This window comes from Anopheles ziemanni, chromosome 2 (assembly GCF_943734765.1).
Source record: "Anopheles ziemanni chromosome 2, idAnoZiCoDA_A2_x.2, whole genome shotgun sequence".
Taxonomy (NCBI): Eukaryota; Metazoa; Arthropoda; class Insecta; order Diptera; family Culicidae; genus Anopheles; species Anopheles ziemanni.
This window is the reverse complement of record NC_080705.1, coordinates 56846694-56871254: the sequence shown is the minus strand read 5'-3', so window position 1 is coordinate 56871254 and position 24561 is coordinate 56846694. Positions and strand designations below refer to the sequence as shown.

At 44.3% G+C, this 24561-nt stretch overlaps 1 protein-coding gene across 1 annotated transcript in view; it reads left to right on the top strand.

The window, feature by feature from the left end:
• LOC131282030 (glutamate receptor 1-like) overlaps window positions 1-14761 on the top strand; it is a 69398-nt gene extending 54637 nt beyond the window's left edge. The window contains exons 5-12 of the mRNA XM_058311412.1: window positions 1724-2110; window positions 2517-2859; window positions 6410-6672; window positions 7008-7101; window positions 7571-7881; window positions 8034-8278; window positions 14227-14566; window positions 14696-14761. Coding sequence (XP_058167395.1) covers window positions 1724-2110; window positions 2517-2859; window positions 6410-6672; window positions 7008-7101; window positions 7571-7881; window positions 8034-8278; window positions 14227-14566; window positions 14696-14761 — 2049 coding nt within the window. The remainder of the gene's footprint in view (window positions 1-1723; window positions 2111-2516; window positions 2860-6409; window positions 6673-7007; window positions 7102-7570; window positions 7882-8033; window positions 8279-14226; window positions 14567-14695) is intronic.
• Window positions 14762-24561: the final 9800 nt, after the last annotated feature.

Here is a 24561-nt window from a genome sequence, read left to right as displayed (position 1 = left end):
TTTTCTTCGCGCATTCCTATGTTAATTTAAAATAAGCATCACCGTTTCAAAACCCACAGCACCGGTATCAAATAAAGGTGCACCTAAAAATACATGCTAACAGCCTCGGTGTTACGTTTCACGCCCTTGAATCGCTGCCCTTGTGGTGATGCAGGGAAATGTCTGATTTTACGTAACCAAAAAAGAGTGTAAAAATAGGAAAGCAAAGGATAGCATGGCAACCATTAGTAACGACCTTCGACCGGCCGACCCATCTCGTTGATTATGTATCGTTTATCTTATATGCTTATTCCATCTATCACTTACCATCTTATCTATCTTTTACGGCTGCTCGCTTTTTATCGTTTATACTGCCCATTTCCAGCCGTGTTTTCCAAACCGGTGGTGGGATCGACTTGGGCAAATTTCACCCTGGCACTCTCCGACGCTGCGGTTCTTGACACAGGGTGCACCCCATTCCTAATGTGTGTGTGGGAAAACCAATCGATCGAACACGTTCGATAGGATTGCCGAATACTGGCACGATACTTGCCGGAACTTTTACTTCGCCCCTTGCGCTACCGAATACGGATGGTTTCGATTCAGCGTATCGTATTTCACATGACATGGACGGATGGAACGGGCGCCTATCTTCTCGCTTCACCGCTCGCATCACTCCTGCTCACGTTCCGGGCACGTTCGATGTAGGGATGTGTTCCGCCAGTCCCCGCGGGAGGTCGATAGTCTTCAGTTTAATAGAATCAGGAAGCGAAACATGGTACAACACCACCAGTCAATAGATATGATTTAACATAAATAGAGTGCCCACTCTCCCTGCTCGCCTGCTTCTGACATGCGGCCTCCGGGAGTCTCCTGCCAGAGGACCGACTGGGGCTTCCACTCTGGCGTGCGCAAACCGTTGATGTGCCGCTTTTTGCAAGTCACATCCGAAGTTTGCTTTATCTATTATCTCTGGCCATACATAACACATGCTCGCTAGTAGCTGTCAGGGGCAACCGGTCATGCACAACTACGATATCGATGGTGTGTTGCGTCGTCGTCGTCCTCCTTCTTCTCGCGTCCGAGCAGCCCGACCTACCTTCGGGCCGGTACCAGAACACGACAGCTTCAGAACACATCCTTCCCCGAACATCTTGTTACGCTTTTCTAGGGCGATCGGAAGAAAAACGGCCACTCCAAGGTTTACTTAAACTGCACACGCATTTGCTGGCGTTGCTAAGTTCAACCGTCTTTCTACGAGAAAAAGTTTCTACGTGCCTGGGAAGGAAAAAATATTTACAGACGACTGATTTCAGCAGGCGGCCGTGGGATGAAGGTTATTTTAAAAGCGAAACTGTTCGGAAAATTACACGTATCGATGTCTGGGCCGGGCAGCGAACGCTCGGCCGCAAAAGAAATCAAAACCAACTTCAAACGATTAAAGTTTTACCCGCCTTTCGAATTTTCGCATCACTGCCGGCCAACGCCACAAGCCGATCAAAAGTTTTCCATCCCGGGCCAACGCGCGTGCAAGGAGTCGAAATTTATTATTTTGTACCGGAAAAGCGAAAATCGCTTCGCAAATGCCTTCCGCGAATGAAAATAAAACCATTCACCGCTCGACCTTTTAGGTGGATTGGAGCCATTTTTCTTTTCCGCGTACCAAACGTACTCTGCTCACGGTTTGTTTTTCATCTCTTCCCCCTCCCTCCCCTCTTTCCCCTCCTTCGCAACATCCCTGCAGGTGATGGATGATCGCTGGGAAAGTGAAGTTATCGAGTACGGCGCAATCAATATCACCGGCTTCCGGATCGTCGATACGAGCAAAAAGTACGTCAAGGAGTTCGTTGATGGATGGAAGCGATTAGATCCGACCACATCGCAGGGCGCCGGCAAGGAGCTGATCTCGGCCCAGGCGGCCCTGATGTACGACGCCGTGTTCGTGCTGGTGGAGGCGTTCTCCAAGATTATGCGCAAAAAGCCGGACCAGTTCCGGGCGTACACGATGCGCAACCGGGGCCAGCCGTTCAACCTGCCGGCGAACGGGACCCGCACGCTCGACTGCAACACCTCCAAGGGCTGGGTGACGCCGTGGGAGCACGGTGATAAAATTTCACGCTACCTGCGCAAGGTAAGGAAGGGGGAGCGGGAAATTTTGGGACCAGTGACCGTACCAGGGTTTGCCAATCGGCCCACGGTAGGATTTATGAGACCATGATGCATTATTATGGCCACCGCTCTTTATTTATACTACCACCATTGCGTGGCGCACCCGAACCCGAAGGTTGCTGTTAGCTAAAATCGTTTTGTATTTCTTCTCTCTCCCTCCTCCCTGCTTTCTCTCTTTCATCATTGCCAAATGGTACAAATTTTACAACATCTCCGTTCCTGCCGTGATTGGACTTTTGGCGTTGGTCCAAATGAAAAAAAAAACGCGCGCACACACACACACACGCACACCACTCTCGGATAACGACGGCATCGGTTGCTTTATCGCTGGGTCCACCGGGATTTTACGACCACCCGGACCGGTACAGGTGGAAATATCCGGCCTAACCGGCGACATTCGCTTCAACGAGGACGGCAAGCGGCAGAACTACACGCTGCACGTGGTCGAGATGACGGTCAACAGCGCGATGGTGAAGGTGGCCGAGTGGAGCGACGAGGCCGGCCTGGCCCCGATCGTCGCCAAGTACACCCGGCTGAAGACGGACATGCACTACGAGCGGAACAAGACCTACATCGTCACCACCATCATCGAGGAGCCGTATATCATGCTGCGGCAGCCGGAACCGGGCGAGACGCTCGAGACGAACGAGCGCTTCGAGGGCTACTGCAAGGATCTGGCGGAGCTGGTGGCGAAAAAACTCGGCATCAACTGTACGTACACAGCAGGGGTGGGGCTGTTTGTCCACCTCTCTTTCTCTCCCTCTCTCTCCCTATATAGCTTTATGCCGTTCCAAATCCTTCGACAAACGCCCGTTCGTGCAATCAGAGACTCGCCGAGGCCCCTTCGGGGATGTCCAAGAAGGCATGTTCGACTTTTCGATGGGCTGCGAACTTTGGCAAACGACAGCGAGCCCCTTGGGCTCATGTTTTCCTGTTGACTTGGCCATGTTTGCGAAACAATTTCCGATGCCTACGCCGGTACCGCTGGCGGCGACATGTACCTGCAACTTCGAGCAGTCCCACTTGCTTGGACTCGATTTTTAGGCTTCGCTCAAAAAGCCTAGCCCCGACTCGGACTCGCCCATTTTGTTGCTGTGGACACTTCATTTACGCTTCAGGTTCATCGTTACGAAGTAATTAAGGCCGGTAGGACTCTCACCCGGGTTCGGCTCTTCCAGTTCGGTAATTTTTGGAAGTTTTTCCAGACCCCTGGATCCCCAACGCCTGTATATCATTCGATTCGGCTCGGCACAGCCAACGACAATCGGCCGGCAAAGGTCGGCCTTTGTTTGGATAGTAAAATGGAGCTGATAATTTTACCACTTTTAATTAAAACCTCACTCCGGTTCGATGGAGCCCAGCTCCCATTTTCATTAGGGTTCGATCGGCACATCATCGGGTCATCGATTATTCATGCACTTGCTTGGAAACATGCAAAAGTTGTCAGCAATTGTTTTTCTTTCACCCTACCCCCTTCGGTTTACTGTTAGAGCAGCCCTACGTTGATATTGCTTGACTTTTAAACAGTGCCGCAGTAAGGGTTGGACTGCTTCTTCTGGCAGCGAAGCTCAAGCACGAATGCTGGATTGGGAATAAAATCTACCGAACAGCACCATTGATGCTACGGAATATGTTCATTGTTCCTCTTTCCAACTTGGACCCTGATTGATACACGGAGCATCCACCTTCTATTACGGAAACAAACACTTCAAACTACAGGACGCCGTAGGACTCTAGCGATCAATTATTCACAGAGTATCGCAAATCAATTTTGTTACATCATTCTAGCTTGGCTCGAAGGCTCCATCTTTCGTAAACAAACAATCACAAGGTGTCAAGAGAAACTATGTAGGAAAACAAACCGTCTTGCAAGGGGCAATAAAAAATAGACTGTCCCCTGTATCTCATGATTTTTTGATATTTATCCTTGACAATTTTTATCTTTCTTTTTACAAAACAATTTCTTCCTAAAAGCTTCAAAGCTCGTTCAATGCCAAATTGTTTGGTAATATAGTAAATATTTTGAAATGTTACGTGAAAATATCAGACTGTGTCAAAAATCTCAGATAAATAGACAAATTTGAATAGTTTTTTTGTATAACTACATTGCGCGCAACTGAATAAACAGTTTGTGAAACGTGTTTAACAATTGGATAAACCTGTCTATCGGTGTCGAGAACGGTTTGATATCATTCATAATATAAAACGGATTGGAAATGAATAAGATTCTTTTTACAACCCACCTGCTTTTTATACAGGTTTTTTATGCAATCCTTTAATCCTTTGAATCTTTTCGTTACTAATCCTTAGAAATCATTAAAAAGCTGAATTTAAACTGTTATCGAGTATGGTAAAGATAGAAACATAACAAAATTTACAGGGCATGAACTATATTTTACTTATTCTGCTTCTAAGGAAAGCAATTAAATTTAAATTTGTAATTTTACTTCCTGATCAAGATGTTTTTTCCTATTGGTGGTGTAGTTTTAGCAATCATTTTAAATCTGAAATTTAATTTTTAGTTAACAGATTACTATCATATTACTGAGAAAAAAGTTCAAATTGTGTTGAAAACAGTCTACAAGCTTACAGCAGAGGATTACATAAAACTGTCCAATATTGACAGTTATTTTGTTTGTATCTCTCAATAACTCTACCGCCTCCTGTCCTTTGAAGTAGGTAGTACGTGCCTATATTCAAATGAAATCCTAAAGTAAACACGACGCTTTAAAAAAAACCCTTGAACAGCTCGTTAGAGTCAATAGAAAACTGTGTATGGATTATTATTTCATTGCTGACAAAACACCTCGACCAGCAAACAAGAATCGATTCCAATCGCATTTCCAACCCTCTAATTAAACACCCCTCGCTCCAACACCTCACCTTTCCTATCCACTCCATCTCTTCCGTTGACGTTCACGTCGTCAACAATGCGCCAAACTAATGAGCATCATCACACCGGACATAAATACACCTAATGCGCCCCCGGCACGTCAAAAGACCATTCCGGAGCGATTCACGGTGCACTGAGCAGGCTTCCTCCTTCGCGTTTCCGCCACCCGTTACGAGACTCCGCCGGGTCCGCCGAAACCCATCGTCAGCACGATATCATCCCACAACAAGCCGCTAATCGTGGATTATGGTACAATATTTTAGCGTATTGTATTGAATATGAGCCCGAATGGTGATTCCCTGTTTTGTGCCAAAAGGTGCGCACGGCATCATAAAGGGATGCCACGTGCTGCCGATGCCACTTGTTTTGATTAACACGTATATGGGGCCGGGATTAATGTTAAAACCGAACACCGTACCGTGCGCTATATTTTCATTTGCTGCCTCTTTATGTTTCACCCGCCCGCTCCCGGTCCCTTGTGGCCCGGTGGCTCCCTTTCCCGCGCACGCCCGAGTTACCCGGGCGAAACTTGGCGGCCCAAAACTTTACCCGGAAGCACCATCCGGTCCGAGGCTGACGGGTAGATAAAAGTTATCACATTCGAACCCCGTCCCAGGTCGGGCGATGCGTACATCTCCGCATTCGTGCGTAGGTCGAAGGAACTGTTCCCAAATGTGTGTCCCCACCGCACCCGTACTCCGTCTTCCGGCCCGCGGCCGACCGAGGGAAGATATATTTCATTAGGTAATCAAAGTACCATGAAACGATTTGCCAACTCCCGTGGTCGACCGCTTCGTGCCCTGTTTTTTCCCCCCCGCTGGTCCCAGGTCCCAGTTGTGTTCCCTTTTTCACGCCTCCTTCTCGACTGACCACCCGAAGCGCCGGTCAACCCTTTATCCCCCGATGGGAAAGTTCGGGACCGGGACGGACGCTAGCCCAGCTGGAAAAAGGGCAAAACTTTAGCGAAAGTTTATATTTGAAAACTTTCAAATTAGTTCCCTAGATAACGGACAATTTTCTTTGCCGAACAGTTGCAGAGCCTTTTGAAGTCGGAAGCGGCTGCGTTTGCTCTGCCGAAAATTATCCCCACTTCCCGTTTGCGGTTTGGCCACGGCTGGCCACGGTTTGGCCTGTGCCCGGACAGTTTATTTATTCATTTAGATGATTTTTTTGTTTCTCCTCTCCTTGCTTAAGACAAGTGTCCTTCCATGGCTAGCTACTCGAAAAAAAACTTCATGCTTCCGAGAAACATCTCGCCCTGAGACGCTTCCGGTTGATAACAAAGAGACACCGTAATATGTTAAAGATACAAAAATGCCCCTCACTTCACATCCATGTCGTTCTCTCCTCCACGCGTCCATTTTGCAGACGAGCTGCGCATTGTCAAGGATGGCCAGTACGGATCGGAAAACCCGGAGGTGAAGGGTGGCTGGGACGGTATGGTCGGGGAGCTGGTGCGCCGGGAGGCGGACTTTGCCATCGCCCCGATGACCATCACCTCCGAGCGGGAGCGCGTCATCGACTTCAGCAAGCCGTTCATGTCGCTCGGCATCTCCATCATGATCAAGCGCCCGGTCAAGCAGAAGCCCGGCGTGTTTAGCTTTCTCAATCCGCTGTCCAAGGAAATTTGGGTAAGTAGGGGGAGCGGTAAGTGGGCCCACGGGTTTTTCACGGCCCCCCTTCCTACGCACACTAATGAGTTCAGCTCGCTGCAGCTCACTAGGAAGGGAGGAGGGTCCGGTGTTCGGTTTCGGTAGCACCCGCCGGCAAACATCATTAAATGCACGCCGTCTGACGAGCTGCCACGCCGCCAGCGGACATACTGCGAACCCGGTAGCTTCAGGCTACCGTTGTTCCGTGGTCGTGGGGTCGCATTGCCGTCCTTCTGCGCTACCTTTTCCGACCTTCTTTCCAAGAGTTATCTCGCTAATGCTTGCGGGTGTGTGTGTCTGTCTTCCATCCGCAGGTTTGCGTCCTGTTCAGCTACTTCGGTGTCAGCATCGTGCTGTACATAGTGTCACGCTTCTCGCCCTTCGAATGGCGACTAGTTAATTATAACGGTAATTAATTTCTACGTCCAAGGCGAAGTCGTCCCTCCCGGAATGGGGCGACCCATTACGGTTGCAACGCACCGTGCAAACTTGTTCCCCACACCCGCTGGAAAGTGACCGGAAGTGGCCGGAGTTGAGTTGTGAACACATCCGACCGGAACACGCTGCACACACGTTGCAACCCGGGGGGCGCACCAGGCACACTTATCTCATATGTTTACTCTCGTTTCTCGTTTCCAAACGCTTCCATTGCACGGATCGGATGCCGTGACACATTTCTGTCGTTGCTGCCCGTGCTGCTGCTGGTGTCACCGCTTGTGCATCAACATCCGGCCATGATACGGGACGCCCCGGAATCCTGCTTTGTGACACACTTTATGGCTTGGTCCCGGGACACGACTGCTGCTTGTCCTTTCGGATGACACGGAAACAACGGCGATGCTGCTGCTGCTACCACTGGACAACCGGAAATGTCCAGGCGAGCAACCGGACGCAGTGCCGCAGGCGACGGTAAATGAGTTTAGCATTCTCAACTCGTTCTGGTTCGCCCTGGGCGCGTTCATGCAGCAAGGCTGCGACATTTCGCCCCGCTCGATCTCGGGCCGGATCGTCGGCTCCGTCTGGTGGTTCTTCACGCTCATCCTGATCTCGTCCTACACCGCCAACCTGGCCGCCTTTCTCACCGTCGAGCGCATGGTCACACCAATCAACTCCCCCGAGGATCTGGCCTCGCAGACCGAGGTCCAGTACGGCACGCTGATCCACGGCTCGACCTGGGACTTCTTTCGGGTAGGTCAGCAGCAGCAGTAATCTTCCAACACAATCACACACACATGAACACACACATACACCCTTCTCCCACTGGGAATCGGTCTCATTAATTTAATTTTTCCCCACCCCTTTTCTACAACCCCCCTCCCCCCTGTTTCGCGCGCCAGCAGAAGTCGCAAATCTCCCTGTACAGCCGCATGTGGGAGTACATGAACTCCCGGAAGCACGTCTTCGTGAAGACGTACGACGAGGGCATCCGGCGGGTGCGCACGTCCAAGGGCAAGTACGCACTGCTCATCGAGTCGCCGAAGAACGACTACACCAACGAGCGCGAGCCGTGCGACACGATGAAGGTCGGTCGGAACCTGGACGCGAAAGGATTCGGCATTGCCACGCCCTTGGGATCGCCGCTACGGTAAGTGTGTGTGCGGACGGGCCGATTTGTCTTATCACTGATGTTAGGGAGGGAGCGCCGTGGTAGGCGGAAATACGTTATCCTTTCCCATGGAGCGGATGGAGTGAGAAGCAGTAAAAAATACGTGCATGGGTTGCCTAATCGGCGAAAGACATTAAACGAAACGTAAATTGCATGTTCGCGGTGGGTATGAGTAAACATGAGTATACGAAAGCTCGTTCCAAACATTACACGGTTTGTATGTCTTATAAAAAAACGGATCCTGCGGCACGAGCGCCATCTTTAAGGAATCCGATGAAGCTTCGACTCCTTAGCAGTATGTTTCGAAAAAGGAATCGCATCTTTTCGGAAGTGGCGGCCATGCTGAGAAAAGCTTCGTTCAGGAAGCTTTCCCATTACCGAGTGCAGTACTGGAATGTTGAAGTTACGAGCGATTGCTTCGAAAGCTTGAGTAGAAGATTACAGTGCAGCTCACATTAATAACTGTTATGGATTAACAGTTTTTCTGAAATATCAGGCAATATTTGTCCGAGTTTTTGATAATTTTTTCCGGATCTAATTTTACAAAACATAAGCGCGACCAAAGTTCAAAACATGTAGTCCTCTACATACATATGAAAAAAGAAACGAAAATGTTTTTATAGTAACTGTAGGTTCTACGCACGTTTTTCATGTGATCGCTAAACAATTTCTACTATTTACCGCTTGTCTGATAAAGTTTGCACCATTCAGTGAAGTAAAGATTTAAACTAATTTATACGATTTAATAAAAAATATAAAAATTATTTTATTAATATTTCTTTTTGATTCCGACGAGAGATATTTCTCGCAGTCTTTAACGACGCTAAAAATTCATCGAGACGACATTTGCTACCATTTGGGCCTCCAAACGCTTTTAAATACACAACAGGTCCTTAAAATAAGCTTTAATCAATTTCCCTCCTATTATGGGTCAATGATTGTTCGAGGGTTGCTGTAGTTGGATGAAGTTTGTATTAGAGCTTAATCTTCATTTCGCGCGATATATACTGACCGGAAATCCTGATTTCCGTACTTACGTTATTTACTTTTGAAATAATGAATGACATTTAAACGATATTGCAAACATTGTCACACATGCGTTGTTGTTAAAGTAATAAATGTTTTTATAGGTAACAAATGCTTAATTATAAATTAAATTTTTTGACATATTACGTACCGAAAGCTTTGATGTTGTTAAAATGTAAATTTTCAATTATTATCTGAGTTGGTATATTTTTTTTATTTTGGTCCCATTCTCAGATATTTCAAACATAAAAACACTTAAGCGAAAAATTATTCAATTCCAGCCAAATCGTTTGAGTACATTTTGTCTGTTTGTAATTACCCATAAGATCTAAAATACAAAGGTTGACATATTATTTTGAATTCATCCTCCCCAAGGAAGAAACTGAACCGATAAGGTAATTTTTTTCTATTTTGCATTTATAAGCAAATCTTATAGAAACTGAACGACAATTAATAAGGAGAACTTGTTCGATCGTGTTTCGGAAGCTTTTGTTTTTCTACTGATTTATATTATGCTCACCCAGTGATTTATTACCAATCCTTATTACTTTTTATTTTTATATTTATTCCATATGAGCTTATAACAATGTCAACAATTTTATGTGTTAGAATCGGGAGGAAAAAAAACCGATTGTTATTGCCTCCAACAACCTTAAATCTCGTAGATTTGGCTTACAATTCCAGTATAATTATCATCAAAAACACGTTACTAAGCGTAATCGACTAGAAAAATCTGTTGCATGGTGTTCGAACGTTAAAACAGTCCCAAAGTCGTCATTTGCTCAACATAGACCGGTCATACTTCTTGCCAAAAGAAACTATTTTACGTCAAGCGTAGAAAAAAGTGCATAATCATAGTTAAACTAACGTCAATACTGCTTTAATAGAATCGGTGAAAGGTATTCCTTCTGCATTTACTTCCCTCAGACCAGATTTTCGTGAGCAAATTAAAATGCACTGCTAATGCGACCGGGAAACGAAACCTCGCAGGTTGGATGATTTGTATTTGGTTATGACCGATTCGGAACAATGAATGCCAACAACAATGCGGTTGATAAACAAAAACCATTCCCCGTTGGCTAATCACTACGTGGAGGAGGGGGGTGAAAGCAGCAAAATGCACAAAACCCCCTGGACATTTCAAAATATTTACTCTACCTCGGTGCATGTTTCATTTTGGTGTGCACGCCGTCGGATCGGCGCTCCGCGTGTCCAGGGCGTCCAGCACTTTTGCCGGCGACCTTCGGGTCGACAAATTGTGACAACCACGCCAGGCATGCACGAGGCGTGGCTTCCCATTGACTGCACGCAAATCCGACGACCGAACGCGTCATGCATCGTGCATTTCTTTTCCTTTGTCCATTTGAAGGAATTCCCGTCCGTTCGTATTTTTTGTGCAGCTTTCGAAGCGTTTTTTGTTTGGAAGGACGAATAACTGTAACTGAAATTACCCTAGTGGATTGACTTGGACATGAAACTAGCAGAAACAAACCCTCGGCCCGCTCAGAGTGTCTAAATTTATTCCGAAACGACAAAAAACTGGCCCCGCATCAAACGGGGGCAGGGAAGAAAATAAAAAAAACATATTTAAAAAAACGGGCAGCGTGCAGGATATCTAGCCTAGAAAAGGAAAACGAATCGTCGCGTCATAGAAAACGCGAAACCAACTCAAACAAAATCCAACCGACCGTGTCCCATTAGTGCCGCACGAGAAGCTCCGCGATGGCAGTGCAGTTTTGCTTTCTTCATCCAGTCTGGGGCCCGGGTTGAAACGCGAAATGGAATGAAAACAAACACACATGAAAAATCTCGGATGTTCCTAGATGCGAGATGTCCGCGGGCCGGCGCGGGGGAAAAGGATTGCACTCATTCCACCCTCCAAAACATAGGATGGCCTCAGGGGTGTGGGAAAGAGAGAAAGGAGTAGATATAAAGAAAACAAAAACACCCCCAAACCTCCGGGGCTGCTACCCGTTGGGGTTGGGATGGGAGAAAGAGGCACTCACAGCAACCCGATGCGGCCATTGCTACAGTCGGCTGGCAGTAGGTCATACGAAGAATGGAAAAAAGCGCGGGGAGCCGGTAGCAAAGGGGCAGAAGGTAGGAGGGTCACCCCGAAAGGGTCCCGGTGCGACACTATTTCACTGCGGCATAATGAAGTAGCTAGCAAGGCTTGGCCTCGTGCGATTGCAGTGGTGCTATTGAGTTCGAGAGCTGAATTGCCACCGCTTTTCGTCACATGTGGAATTCCTTTTGGCACGGCCCGAGCTCCGACGGAACAATTAGCCACCATCAAATGCGATTGTGTACAGCGAGCCCTAGAAAGGCCAGAGCACTGCGAGTGAGGAAGTGCACGTCCAGTTCAAGATCCGCTTCAGACACGGCAGACCTGGCAGCTTCCTTCGCCCCGACTGGTATCTTCTGCTGGTGGAAAGTCTATTTTACGAAGAATCGTACGGCCTTGAGGGCATTCGTCCGCAGCCAGCTCGCCGGTTGCCATGAATCGGATTGAGATGAACTGTGCTAACATCGCTGCATGCACCGACGTCAGCGGACACCGCCGAATGCCCCCCGGGAATCTGCTCTGCGAACGGAACCGGAACTGACATCGTGCGCACCAAGCTGACGTAGAGCCTGGTGTCTATTGCTACTTATGACCTACACACACACACACCCATACTTACGTGGAAAGCCAACTAGTTTCACCAAGTGCCCAAAACAAACACTGCGAAACAGTGTCGTAGCCCTTGGGTAAGAAAATAAAAGACGCTCTCCAAGCTACATACCGAACCCAACCACTTCTTCCAGCGTCCCAGCCATCTTCAATCGACCAAATTAGTCGAATAGTAGGTAGTTGGATAAATAGACTACAGTGTGGCGGCGCCTCTGCAGTGCGATGAAAGAACTGTTCCGGGCGGCATAATTTGTTTGACAGGAGAGCTTTTCCAGTCGAGGTTTTCTGCGCCCCGCTAAGCTTATATGTAAACATCCATTGACGGCAGAGTTATGTTGCTGCTGAGGAGAATCTTTACATCCTAGCATACTGGCATTTCTCCCGAAGCACACCCAACTTTTGTTATTATTGTTGATTCTCAATTGAAAGATTCAATCTTTTTCCCGTTGATTTTCATATACAAATGCGAATTTTGATAATAATTTAAGTTCATTAGTATGCGGAATAATCATAAGTGAGTTCAACCATTCAGTATGTTGGAACAGGAATTGTGCACTGGTCAATTTGCTTGATATAGTGCCAGATGATGTTTGTGTGATTCATGATTGGAAATATTCTTTTAATATGTTATCATTTTTATTTTTATTTGTCTATAATAATGTTTAATTAAAAAACAATAGGTAAATTTCATCTACTTTTCATGCAAAAACGGGAAACGATAGCAACTGTCTGTTATAAGTAAAATTATTTCATGCTCATTACATTTCATTTCTTTTCAATTTAGAACAAGCTAGACAACTGTATTTTTTTAATTAAATCCGCCGTGGCCAAAACTTTAAACCATATACATTTGATAGTGTGTTAAAACATCCAGCTTTATCGCGGACCACGTAACCATTATTTAAAGCCAGACGCCAGGCAAGTGGCAAACAATGCTGATATTTAATATTGCTTTTGAAGATTTTTACAATATATTTAAAATGTTTAAGAGTCCCTTAACTCCCATAGAACGCCCTACCGTGGCTGAAAACCAGCGAGAATGATTTGCACAAAGTCTCTGTTCTTCCTGTCAAGACTTCGGGTGTATGGAGAAGTTCGTAGTGTGCAGTATCTTCCGGAATTATGCAACTTTATCAGAAAACATCAAAAAGAAGACAATTCAATGGTTTGGATATTCCTGACCACTGTAAATCATGCACACAGCGAATCCGAGGACTTGAACGGGTCAAATATAATTTAAATACACTGCCAACTCTCCTTATGCCAATCAATCAAAAAAACATTTACAACACTTAAAGATAGGACCTATTCCAATATTTAAAGTCCTAACGGAGTAGCATTTGGTCATGAATACCTCACAACAACTGACAAACAGGCCTACATGACTGGTTTTGTCCGCAATAACCAAAAATTTCGGCCAAGTATCGTAAAGCCGCCTTACTGGCCGTCGGAATATTTTTCAAAAGGTCTTAAAAGATGTAACTTAGAATAAAATTTACTTCATTAAATTAGCTTGGTTAACTTTTTTCTTATCATCGATGCAAATTTGTCTACTTTTTTAAATGCAAACGTTATCTTAAATCTATGTGACATACCATGTTGCAAAACGAAACATTACAGCTGGACAATGCTTACCTGGGCTCGAAAACGGTGTAAGATGTAAGAAAACAATGGATTAAATTAATAGTTTTAGTACTCAGCAAAAATTTTCGGTTGATTTCTTGAGCAGATTTTTGAGATGGTATTTATTTAGTAAATAAATAAATTTAGTAAATTTATACGTTTGCAATGTTCCACAGATGCTCTGTCAATCTTATCCGGGATGAGTAATGTGGGTAGCACTGTGACATGTCCTCTCTGGCATGTGTGTGAATTCCAAACGAGGCCGGATTTAGCTTTTGCCGGAGAAGCAAAGGAATTCTTCAAATTAAGAACATTAAACAGTATATTAAGAAAGCAATCACTATCACAGCTATTAGCTTTAAACGAAATGTTCATTCAAGAGTGGCTTTGAATTTTTAGATTCATAAAGTTTCCATCAAAAGAGTTGATCTGCAGCTTGCAATGCTTAATTTATTCAAAATAATAAATTATCTATATTTAATATATTTGGGCGTACTATTCAATGAACCAATTAAAATATTTGTTAATGCAATAAATTTAACCATAAAATGAATTAATATGGTTAATAAACAACTGCTACTCTTTTTTTCATAATCTCCACCAGAGATCCGATCAACCTGGCAGTGCTGTCGTTGAAAGAAAACGGAGAACTCACCAAACTCGTGAACAAATGGTGGTACGACCGGACGGAGTGCAAACACACGGATAAGCAGGACGCGTCCAGGAACGAGTTGTCGCTCAGTAACGTGGCCGGTATCTTCTACATCCTCATCGGGGGTCTACTGGTGGCGCTGGCCGTGGCCCTGGTCGAGTTCTGCATGAAAAGCTCCGCCCGGTCGAGCAACCGCATCCCGCTCTCCGACACGATGACTTCGAGTTCCAACTCGAAAAACCGGCTCACAATGCCACCGACCGCGCGGGAGTACGACAACGGGCGCATCGGGGTAAGTGGAAACCCACACTCGGCACTCCACCCCTCCCCTCGGGGGACGGGGGACGGAGTGGAGTGCCCTTTTGCACGACGAACCGCAGGGACAGCAACCGAACCGTACTAATTGCAGTATCCGTTCTAGTACTACACCCCGGCGACGCACACCGACCCAGACCCAATCCACGCCAACTCGCACACGCAGGTTTGATGCAAGGAGCCGCCGGAGCTGCGCCTATGACGTCCACCGTACGCGCCCACCATCCGACAGATCGTGGCCAACAGTCGCCACGATTCGTCCACGTTGCTGAAGCGCGACAACGTCCCCGGCGGACTGCCCCCGGCCGTGCACGACAATTCCTGTCTGTAAAGACCCCGGTGCCGAGTCTCCCCCCTCCCCACAATAGGTGCACCTTGCAACGGTACGCTTGACCACTGGTGGATCTTCCGATCTTCTGGCCGCTCAAAGCTCCCTGCTGCAAGTTGACCATCACTGAGCTCAGATATCATTGAAGGAGCTTTCGGGCGGTGCGTGAGTGTAGGGCGGATAGAAACTATCGCACACCTACATCCACCCCAACCACGCCCAACAACAACCAGACGTCATTCCGTTCTGGCACGGCTAGAACGTGCCGTGACCGACTTGTACATAGATTAGGCATTACATATGACACCTTTCGTTGTTTTCGTTGCGTTCCATTCGTTCGCTCCTTCCACGCTGGTTCCTTTTTGGATGTTGGAATTCTGTTACAAATGAGATAATCGAATTACTACAAGTAAACACGATGACGGTATCACAGGAGCACGAGAGCCGAACGAGCACGGATAAGACAACATTCGGAGCCCTTTGTTTTGCCTGTAGTTAAACGGTGAATTTGAATATCGAAATGGACTGTACGTGTGCGTAGGTTATGGGTTACTATTGCTAATCTGAGCAAGCGCATAAAAGGGTACCTAGAAGATAAGGAAAATTGAGTAAATGTTGTTGTGGTTGACCTTCAAAACCAAAACGGTGAACCGTTATTGAAAGGAAAAGAAAAACAAACAGAGGAGCTAGAAAAATACTGGATGCTAAAACCAAAAGAAAACTAAAAGCAAAACACTAAACAAAATGAAATGAAAATAAAACCACAACCTGTTTGTTCGGTATCTTGGAAAAACAACTAAAAACAACAATAAAACTCTGACTCAAAATCAAAACGCAGCCTAGTCATCTAACATAACAGAATCAAACTGACGAACATTTCGACTAAGAAACTATTAATGAAAGTCCATCGAGCAAAAGAATGATTTACGGAACAGATGTAAAGTTATAAAACAGGTCACATCAAGTGATTTACTCTGCCGAAAGTCACAAGAAACCGGTCATGGCAAGGAAAATACAAATCTCCTAATTATTCTCTGTACTTCTACTCTTTACGAAACAAAAGACTATCGCACAGCAGTGAAATTAGATCAAAAGAGACAAACATGCTTGGAGAAAAAAAGGGAAATGGAGAGCCGTTATTAGTAAGGTTGAAAGGCGACAACTATTTGAGAACTTAAATCAATTCTTCGGCCCGTTTTGTGCCAAAACAGAAGAAGAAAACTTTGCCAACAATCTATACTTACACCATTTACAAAGTATTCCCCCCCGCTCGGTCGGATGTGTTCCAACGAGCAATTCGATTAAGGTGAGTGAGAAGCCAAACCAAGAAAACAAGAGTAAGCAAACTTTAAAGAAATATAAATAAATTAAAACCAAAAAAATACAAACCGATAGAAAATCTAACTGACTGTAACGTGCGGCAGCGTGTAGCGACGGATTGCCCCGAGGAGGGTGGGTAATCGAAGAAAACAAAACCACAGGAAGCCAAACAGCGAGTGATCAAAACTGTATAGACTAAGAACACTGCAACCAGTAAATAAAGTAAGCTATTAAAAGAAGGAAGTTGAATAATGAATCAAGCCAATGTAATTAGTAACTTATCCCAAACAAAAACAAACAAAACCTAAATCAAAACTGACATGAAAAAAAAATAACACACACGAGAAACAAAGAGATAATGCAAAAACCACGAACAAAGAAGTGCGTCAACATCGGCACTTTTGCTCGAACAAGCACACCCGCAAATGGCAACCCGGGCGAGAAGGTTCTGGTGAACCCTTCAATCAATACTATCTACACAACTAACACATACATAAGGAAAACATTATTCATACCAGAAACGAATAAAACTGTTCAATAACTAAGCTAGTCGGTAAGCATTGGTTCAACCTATACAGGAAAACACTATACGTTGACTTTTGTTTGATGCAATCGTCCCGCAACGCGGACGAATAGACGAGTTGCCATAAAGTTTATTACTCGATCGGACAGCAAAAAGGTTCGCCCGAAGGTTCGTTTCGATTCGTGTCATTTATGTGATCTGTTAAGTTAGTGCAATTTGCCAAAGTGAAAGGGCAACCAACCGTAACGTGTGTTTGTGTGTGTGAGTGGGACAGGCAAAGCAAAAGAAATCATACAACATTACGAACATTTGTTGAGATCGTTTGAAATAAAATCGAATTCCATAAGAAAATGAATTTATCATGCCGGAGAGTATGTGTGTGTTTGTGTTTATTCTGCCGCAACCGTCAATCTAACGAGCGGAATGTGTCACTTAGGCACTTGCGTCGTAAAAGAATAGGCCGTAAAAAGGTTTACTTATTACCAGAAAGCCGCAGTTTTCGCAGAAAGCCGTAGTTGCTGGTGCGAGAATCTAGGTCAAATTGTGTGGAAGTAAAACATCAAAGCCTATAATTTAATCCTCTTATTATGATGAGACCATAAATGTGCCTGTGTCAAACGACCGGAAGGTTTTAAGCTACCGCAAAGTAGTTTCAATCCGACCAAAGATTTAAACCACCAGCCAATCGTTTCGCCACATCTGTTTCAACAAAGGAATTCAGAATGGCACATTTACGCGTAGTTTTTATTTGCTGGTAGTTTGTTCGAACTACCAATTTTAAAACAAAGATTTCTTCATCATTATGGAAAAACCGACATGGATCCGAAATGTGTTACACAATGCACAAAATACTATCAATTTAAAAGTTATTTAATAGGCATACTGACCCAAGTTTGGTTAGTTCTGCTTTTAGTTATTTTTAACGAATTTTATTCCTTTGTCTAAGTGCTGTTTATGCTGCTCACAATTTTGAATGCATGCGTTTTTGAAAAGGGTCACTTCAGCACACGAACAACCGTCTCGTTGATACATTCGCTGCAGCTGAATTTAAACGGGATATTATGGAGCTAGTTCGAGCATGTTCATTTAAATATAAATAGCTTACGGACGAATTGCATCAATCTCCACTGCATCTAGATGCAAAAGAGGAGTTCTATTCTGCACGTTGTCTGTTTTATTTTTGGTGTGCATGGGAAAGTTTGATGTATCGAAAACGTTTTAAATTTTACCACAAGGGAAAACTTTCACCAGTGATTGAGTTTTGCTGCGTATAAAATAAGCTTCATAGTATAAGTGCACGCTTCTAAAACCCATTTCGTGAGCAACCAGGCGCCTCCATCGGCGAGATGAGTCAAAAAAAAATCGAAGTATTGTTGAAAGTAGAGCGTTTGTTTTTCTTTCTTGCACTGAATAACATCACTTCACTAATGGATGATCTCTTTATACTCTTCAAAACAGTTCCAGCGCCGAACGCGGGAACGATCCACAAAATCCCCATTTCATATTTAATGAATAACAAATGAGGTCAATCCCATAAAGCATCCTTATCTATGCTAAATGATTGCTAAATTAAATGTATAAGATCCGTTATTTTCGGTCACCCACGGAATGGAATCAATTTGACCCTGGCGTCTCGCCGTGAACGGGTAGCGCTATTGAATGGTAAATGTCATGAATAAAAATCAGCCGATCAATTATAGAACGGAAACGGCACGGTCTCTCGTTGTGAACCTTCCAGGGGGAGAGGGGGGAGGGTCATGTGGAAACCTGCGTCACAAGGGCAGCCAGCAGCGTTTTTCGCCACTTTTCGCTGCATGGTGGGGTAAAAAATATTCAATAACCAGCCCGTGCTCCAGCCGACACCCCGAGATCTAATGAAATGGAAAAGGGTTTTAACGGTGGGATCCCGCCTAAGCTCGACGGCAAATCCGTACGGTCAACCGGACGATCCCCCGGAAAGCGTCGAGGGCGCTGGGCGGAGGAGGCGGCCGCAGTACAATCTAAAGGGCCACCCATCGGGTAGCTCATCCCATGTCAAATGCTTATCTTTCACTTCCCTTCACTGTGACAATGGGGGTTGGTAGGCCGGGAAGGACCCACACGGACGAGGGGGGGTGGCCTTTCGCACCGAGCGGTTCTTTTGATGAAGCGCCGGAACGAACCCACGGTGGCCTATAAACACGATTCGTTTTTATGCTGCCGGGTGTTGGTTTTTGTTTCGCTCTCGGGATATCTGGTATTCTATCGTTTCATGTGGTAAGCTTGTTTCCTCAGCCTTTTTTTTTTGCCATCTTGGTACTTCCTCCACTTGAATCCATCGTCATTCTTTTTATGTTTGCCTTTGTCATCGCGTCCGCGTTCGGATTACGAATGCGAACGGCATTGCGGTGGGAAAATGTTTCACCAAAAAGCATCCACTCACTGCAAAACATGACCAACAAAAAAAAATCCATTCAACATTGCTCACAGAAAAACAACTGCATGTTCGGCGAAGGGAGTGCGGGAAGGGACGGTAAAAAAAATAAACAAACAGCGACTAACCTCCCCGGAGGGCAACAGCGATAGTTTGAAATTGGAAAATAAATAACTGAAAAGGAAACATAAAGATTATATCTTATCATGGAAGGAAAACGTGACATGAAACGCAATTGTTCGCGTCACAACGCGGATGGGAACAGGGAAACAGAAACCCTCCCCCCTCTCCCACACCCAATGGGCTGAGTAAAGCCGAAAACCCCGAGCGACATCCGCGAAGGGGCAGGAATAAAAATGTCGGAATACTTGTAAGAACTTCTTAGGACACCTTTGTTGCCGACACAAGCGAGCTGCTTAGCACCGAGAGGCCCTTGTTACGCCGGTGTGGGCGAAACGACGCAATAGCATCGATGGCGGAAGTGTGCAATCAAAAATGAACCCGCCACCCCGTGGCTTCTATTTCCGGGCTCGAAAAGCGTCGCAGTTACAAACACACACACTGTACCTGGGCACTCGGGAAAACAATTGCCGATGGCATCACAACCACCTACGTTACGCGCTACGTTTAAAAAGGAAGCGGAAATTTGAGTCCACCAAAATGGAGCCACACCTGAGGGGAGGGGGGAATTTTGGTCCGGGCCGACAGGAAACGGTACAGCTTGGATGGCACTGGATGGTCGTTCGACGCTTCCGGTCAAAAGCCAATCACCGAGCGCGGAGAGTGGGAGAACTGACACGTTTTAGCCTACGGTGCTTCTTTTTTTTTTGTACAAATGTCCACGTCCAGTGCGTGTAAGAAAATATCATAATCGGATCATGAACGGCTCCGTTTGGACAGGCGGCTTTGGGTTGGATATGGCAAGCCATAATCACGGATACGTGTCGAAATTAGAGAGACAGAGAGACAGAGAGAGAGGGTCCCACCCTTACCTGGCCAGTATGATGGTAGTGTTGTATTTGTGTTGAATTTCACAACATGTAGCCTGAATGATCGTACCGCACGTGAAACCATCACACTGGTTTACTGCCCCAATAAAATCGTGCAAACCCAGCGTTTGTAGTACATTTGTCTTCGAAATGGTTGGATGATTTTGTTTTCTGCAAAAACTTTTATAACTTTTTATATCATACCTATGGAACATAAATGGACGAATAAATATTGTCCAGTCGTTACATTTTTAACATTGTTGTCGCGGTACTTTTTCAGCTGAGTTTATACAATTCATTCGAGAGAAGCCCATCGCATAAATTCTATTAAATATGGAGCAGATCTGAAGCAAACTAAAAATTAGTTCAACAGCTTAGGAAGTAGAGTGCATCATTAAAACCTTATTTAAACAAAATCTGATTTATTAAGAAAGCACTCTTCTATGTTTCGTGAAAACCAGCTATTGATTATAGTATTTTTCAAAACAAGGATTTGAAAATACTATGTTTTAAATACTAACGTTCTCCTCGATTGATCCTCGTTTGTATCCTTCTATTCACATCAGAAAGAACGTTTCGTTGAACCTTCTGATAATAAAGATGTACAAGAGGAGTAAAACATACATTTGCACACACACTTGTTTAAACAAATTCCATACGCAATAACAAAACGTCACGAGGGTCGCGCATCGGTCGATCACGCAAATTAAAACGCAACATTAACTTAGCTTAGAATATTCGTTTGGACTCTGTCTCTATTGCTACACAAATCTGCATAGACCAGCCTCGACAAATGGGTTTGTACAATCATAATTACGTGAGTTACCATTAGCATTGCAAAAAGATGTGCAAAAATATTAAAAAATGATACTGATATGAGTCTTCATCCACAGGTGAAGCTATTTTCTTATAATAACCAATAAGTAAGGCTTGGTTCATTTAGAAATGGGGCAGTTTGTTTGAATGATAGCGGAGCCCCCCGTGAACAAAAATGTAAAATTTTTACACCGTTTGGTGACAAAAGTATATACTTTAATTGATCAAATTTTCACGCCAATAAGTAATTCCTGCTCCAAGATATTCGACATGCAAGAGGAGAAGCGAAAAATAATTGTGCACAACTATCTTCAGAATCTATCAGTGTCATCTCGGGACCTAGCAAAACGGTTAAGTTTGCTAAAGCGACCATTGCGTGAGTGATTTAAAAGTACAATAAAACACAGACGACTGCCCGGAAGGTGCAAATTAAGCGATAGAGTGGAACTGTGAATCGTCAATTGCGATTGAGAGTCATTGCGATTGAGAGTCAAAATCAAAGCTAACCCAAACATCTCGGACTATAATTTGGCCAAAACTCTTAACGCCGACCGCTCTTCTGAACGGCAAATCCATCCTAAAAGGCTTTAAGTGTTTTCGAGTCAGTAAACATCCAAATTGAAACTTAAAACAAAAAACAACGGTCAAAAACCCGGCTCGGAAGCTGTACGATCAAGTGCTGACCAAACCGCATGGTTGCATTTTCATGGACGATGAAAGCAACGTGAAAGCTGATTTAAAGCAAATTCCGCGCGTTAAATTTTATATGACTAATGCTTGTGGCAACGTCCCCAAGAGGTTCATATTTGTTTTCGCCGATAAATTCGCTAAAAAAATATGATTTGGCAAGGATTCCGCACATGGTGCAAAAAGACGACCGTGTTTGTGACGAATAAGAACATGAATTCGGACTTGTATAAGAAGGAGTGCCTTAAGAAACACATTTTGCCATTTGTTAATGATGGTCCAGTTATGTTTTGGCCTGATCTAGCAAGCTGCCATTAAAGCAAGGACGTGCTACAATGGTACAACGATACTGCTGTGAAATTCATATAAAAATGATGAATCCACCGAATTGCCCCTAGATCCGCCGAATAAAGCGATAATGGGCAATAATGAAACAAAAACTAAAGAAGAAGAGAGCAGTAACTAAGGACATAATACAAATGAATAGTTTTTGTAATTTACTGGCCAGAACAGTGACTAAAACTGTTGTGCGTTGGTTGATGGGCAGTATCAACAAAAAAGTTCGAGAATTTCTTCGTAAAACCTGAACTTAATTTTTTTAAATATTTGTTTTAAACATGTTAAATCAAAACCTACGATTCATTCAAACAAAGATTTTTAATTGGATTAATGGTATAAAAGATACACGCAATACAAAGTGCCCCATTTCTAAATGAACCAAACCTTAACCTTTATGACATTTATTTGATCATATTTCCTCAATACTTCCAAAGTAGAATCACCAATGTTGGGTCGTTTCACTAAGTATTGATACGAGTACTTGGTAAGAATGAATGTGTGGATTATTGTTTTAAAGCAGGATTAATTCTACCTTGCTTTCTGTGTTGTCAGAACAAAGAGAACTTCTCCACTCCCTGACATCATTGAAATAATTTAGATCGGCGGTCAGGTGGTAGTTTGTTGTAGGTATGGTAAGAGCTCTCGTTTATATAAATTCCAGTCTTCCTGGAACCGGTTGCATCTTTTTTTTTATTAGAGCTAAAACACTTTTTTTCTTCATATGTGGGTAAGGTTTACCCCAAAAGTAAATGACTTCAGTTTTTTGTAGTGATCTTAGTTGTTGATCAATGTTTGTTCATACTGTACCATCATTATAAATCAATTCTTGTGCTTGATTTGTGCTGTATTCGATCCATTGTGAGATTGAGGATCGAATCCCTGCTTGGATTGATCTAAAATCGATCCCGGATCGAAGATCAAATTTTGGTTCAGAATCTCGAATCAGATTCCTTGGTGTCCGAACCAGAAGTTCGTTTCGTATTCGTATCTTATGTATGTATCATCTTAAGAAATTGAGGTACAAACCCACCAGATCGCATCTCAGATGGAATCGTATTTTCACATCACTATCGTACACGGCATGGATGGGATAAAAACCAAAAAAAAAAGTTTCTAAATGATGTGTCTCCTTTTTTCTCATATTCACTTGGGGTTCGTGCCATCATTTTTTTATAAAGATTATCTAACTCATATTGGTTGAATTGTAGTATAAAAGCTACGCGAGCGGCATGATGCTATTCCAGCAGTTCATTAATGTTGGTACATTATTTAAGCCCAATAGAGAATAAGGCAGTAAAAGCTTACGTCTCTTCTTCACTAAACAAACGATCGTCGACATCTTTCCTAGCCTTTTTCGCCATCCTTAGTCCTTAGTGGTCAGAGAGGTTTCCGAACATTTCCAAACGATCAAGTGCGTTGTTTTAGTAGGATCAGTTTTCGAGTATGGACATTAGTTTTGCCATTTACAGTTTGCAATAAAAACTTTTCTCAACCTTGTTCTGTGTGATGTACTCCTTACACTCCATGATCATTCAAATTGTTTCTTTGTTTTAAATTCATTTAATTACGTCGTAATAATATATTTGTCATAATCAAGCAGAGTGTTGTTAATTAATCATTCTAAACGACTTGCTATGATAGATACTTTAAAGAACGTCAATCATATGTGACAATACCTTGTTCTCGTACACTTTTTTAACACATTTGTGGGGCTAGAAAACACTCATTACTACTATCGCCCCTGCGCTATGTGTTTCTCGACCACCAACGTGCATGAGATAAGATTTGGGCAATCGTGCCTGCGGTGAAATATGAATTATAGGACAAACGAGCTTCGACTAAAATGCGTCAGTTCGGTGAACGTGTCATTTTATCATTTCAACGCATTTTTCCTTCTTTTTATTGTATTATGCCTTCCTTTTTTCATGACGTGAAAGTTTCTCTACGTAATCATTACCAAGTTGGACGTTCTCGAGTTAGTTCTGAAAGAGGGAATAGAAAGAAAACGTGCCTTTGAAAACAGGTGACAAAAAAGCGACCACCGCTCATCAGTCAGGCACACCTTTCTCGGAATTAATGCTTGCCAGGCGCTTGGCCTCCGGGAGGCAGGAGCAATTATGGCAGCTGGTCCAGGGCAGCGGCCCTGGAGCGATCCCATGAGACGAAGCAAAAATATAAACGACAAACCGAATAACGATTCCAAAATGGCCGTGCGAAGTTGTGGCCGATTTTGCTCCACTTTGTATGATTTTGTCGTTATAATAAAATAATGAACGTGATCCAGTATCTGCAGGCGGTGGGCTCTGCAATTGTCAGCTGCTACAAACGGTAACAAACCCGAAAGAAAAACTACCCGATAAGGAATCCTAAAACACACGCAACCGAAGAGTGCTTGTGCCGCATCCTACGCAGCCTCGAAAGTGGACCCAGTTGGGTGCCGGATAATGGTACCAACCTTCAGCCCGCACCCACGCCGGACTCGAAGCGTTCTTGGTTCGGAAATAAACAAAAACAGAAGGAAAAAACAAGCGAAAGCACATAGCGGCCTGGCAGGGCA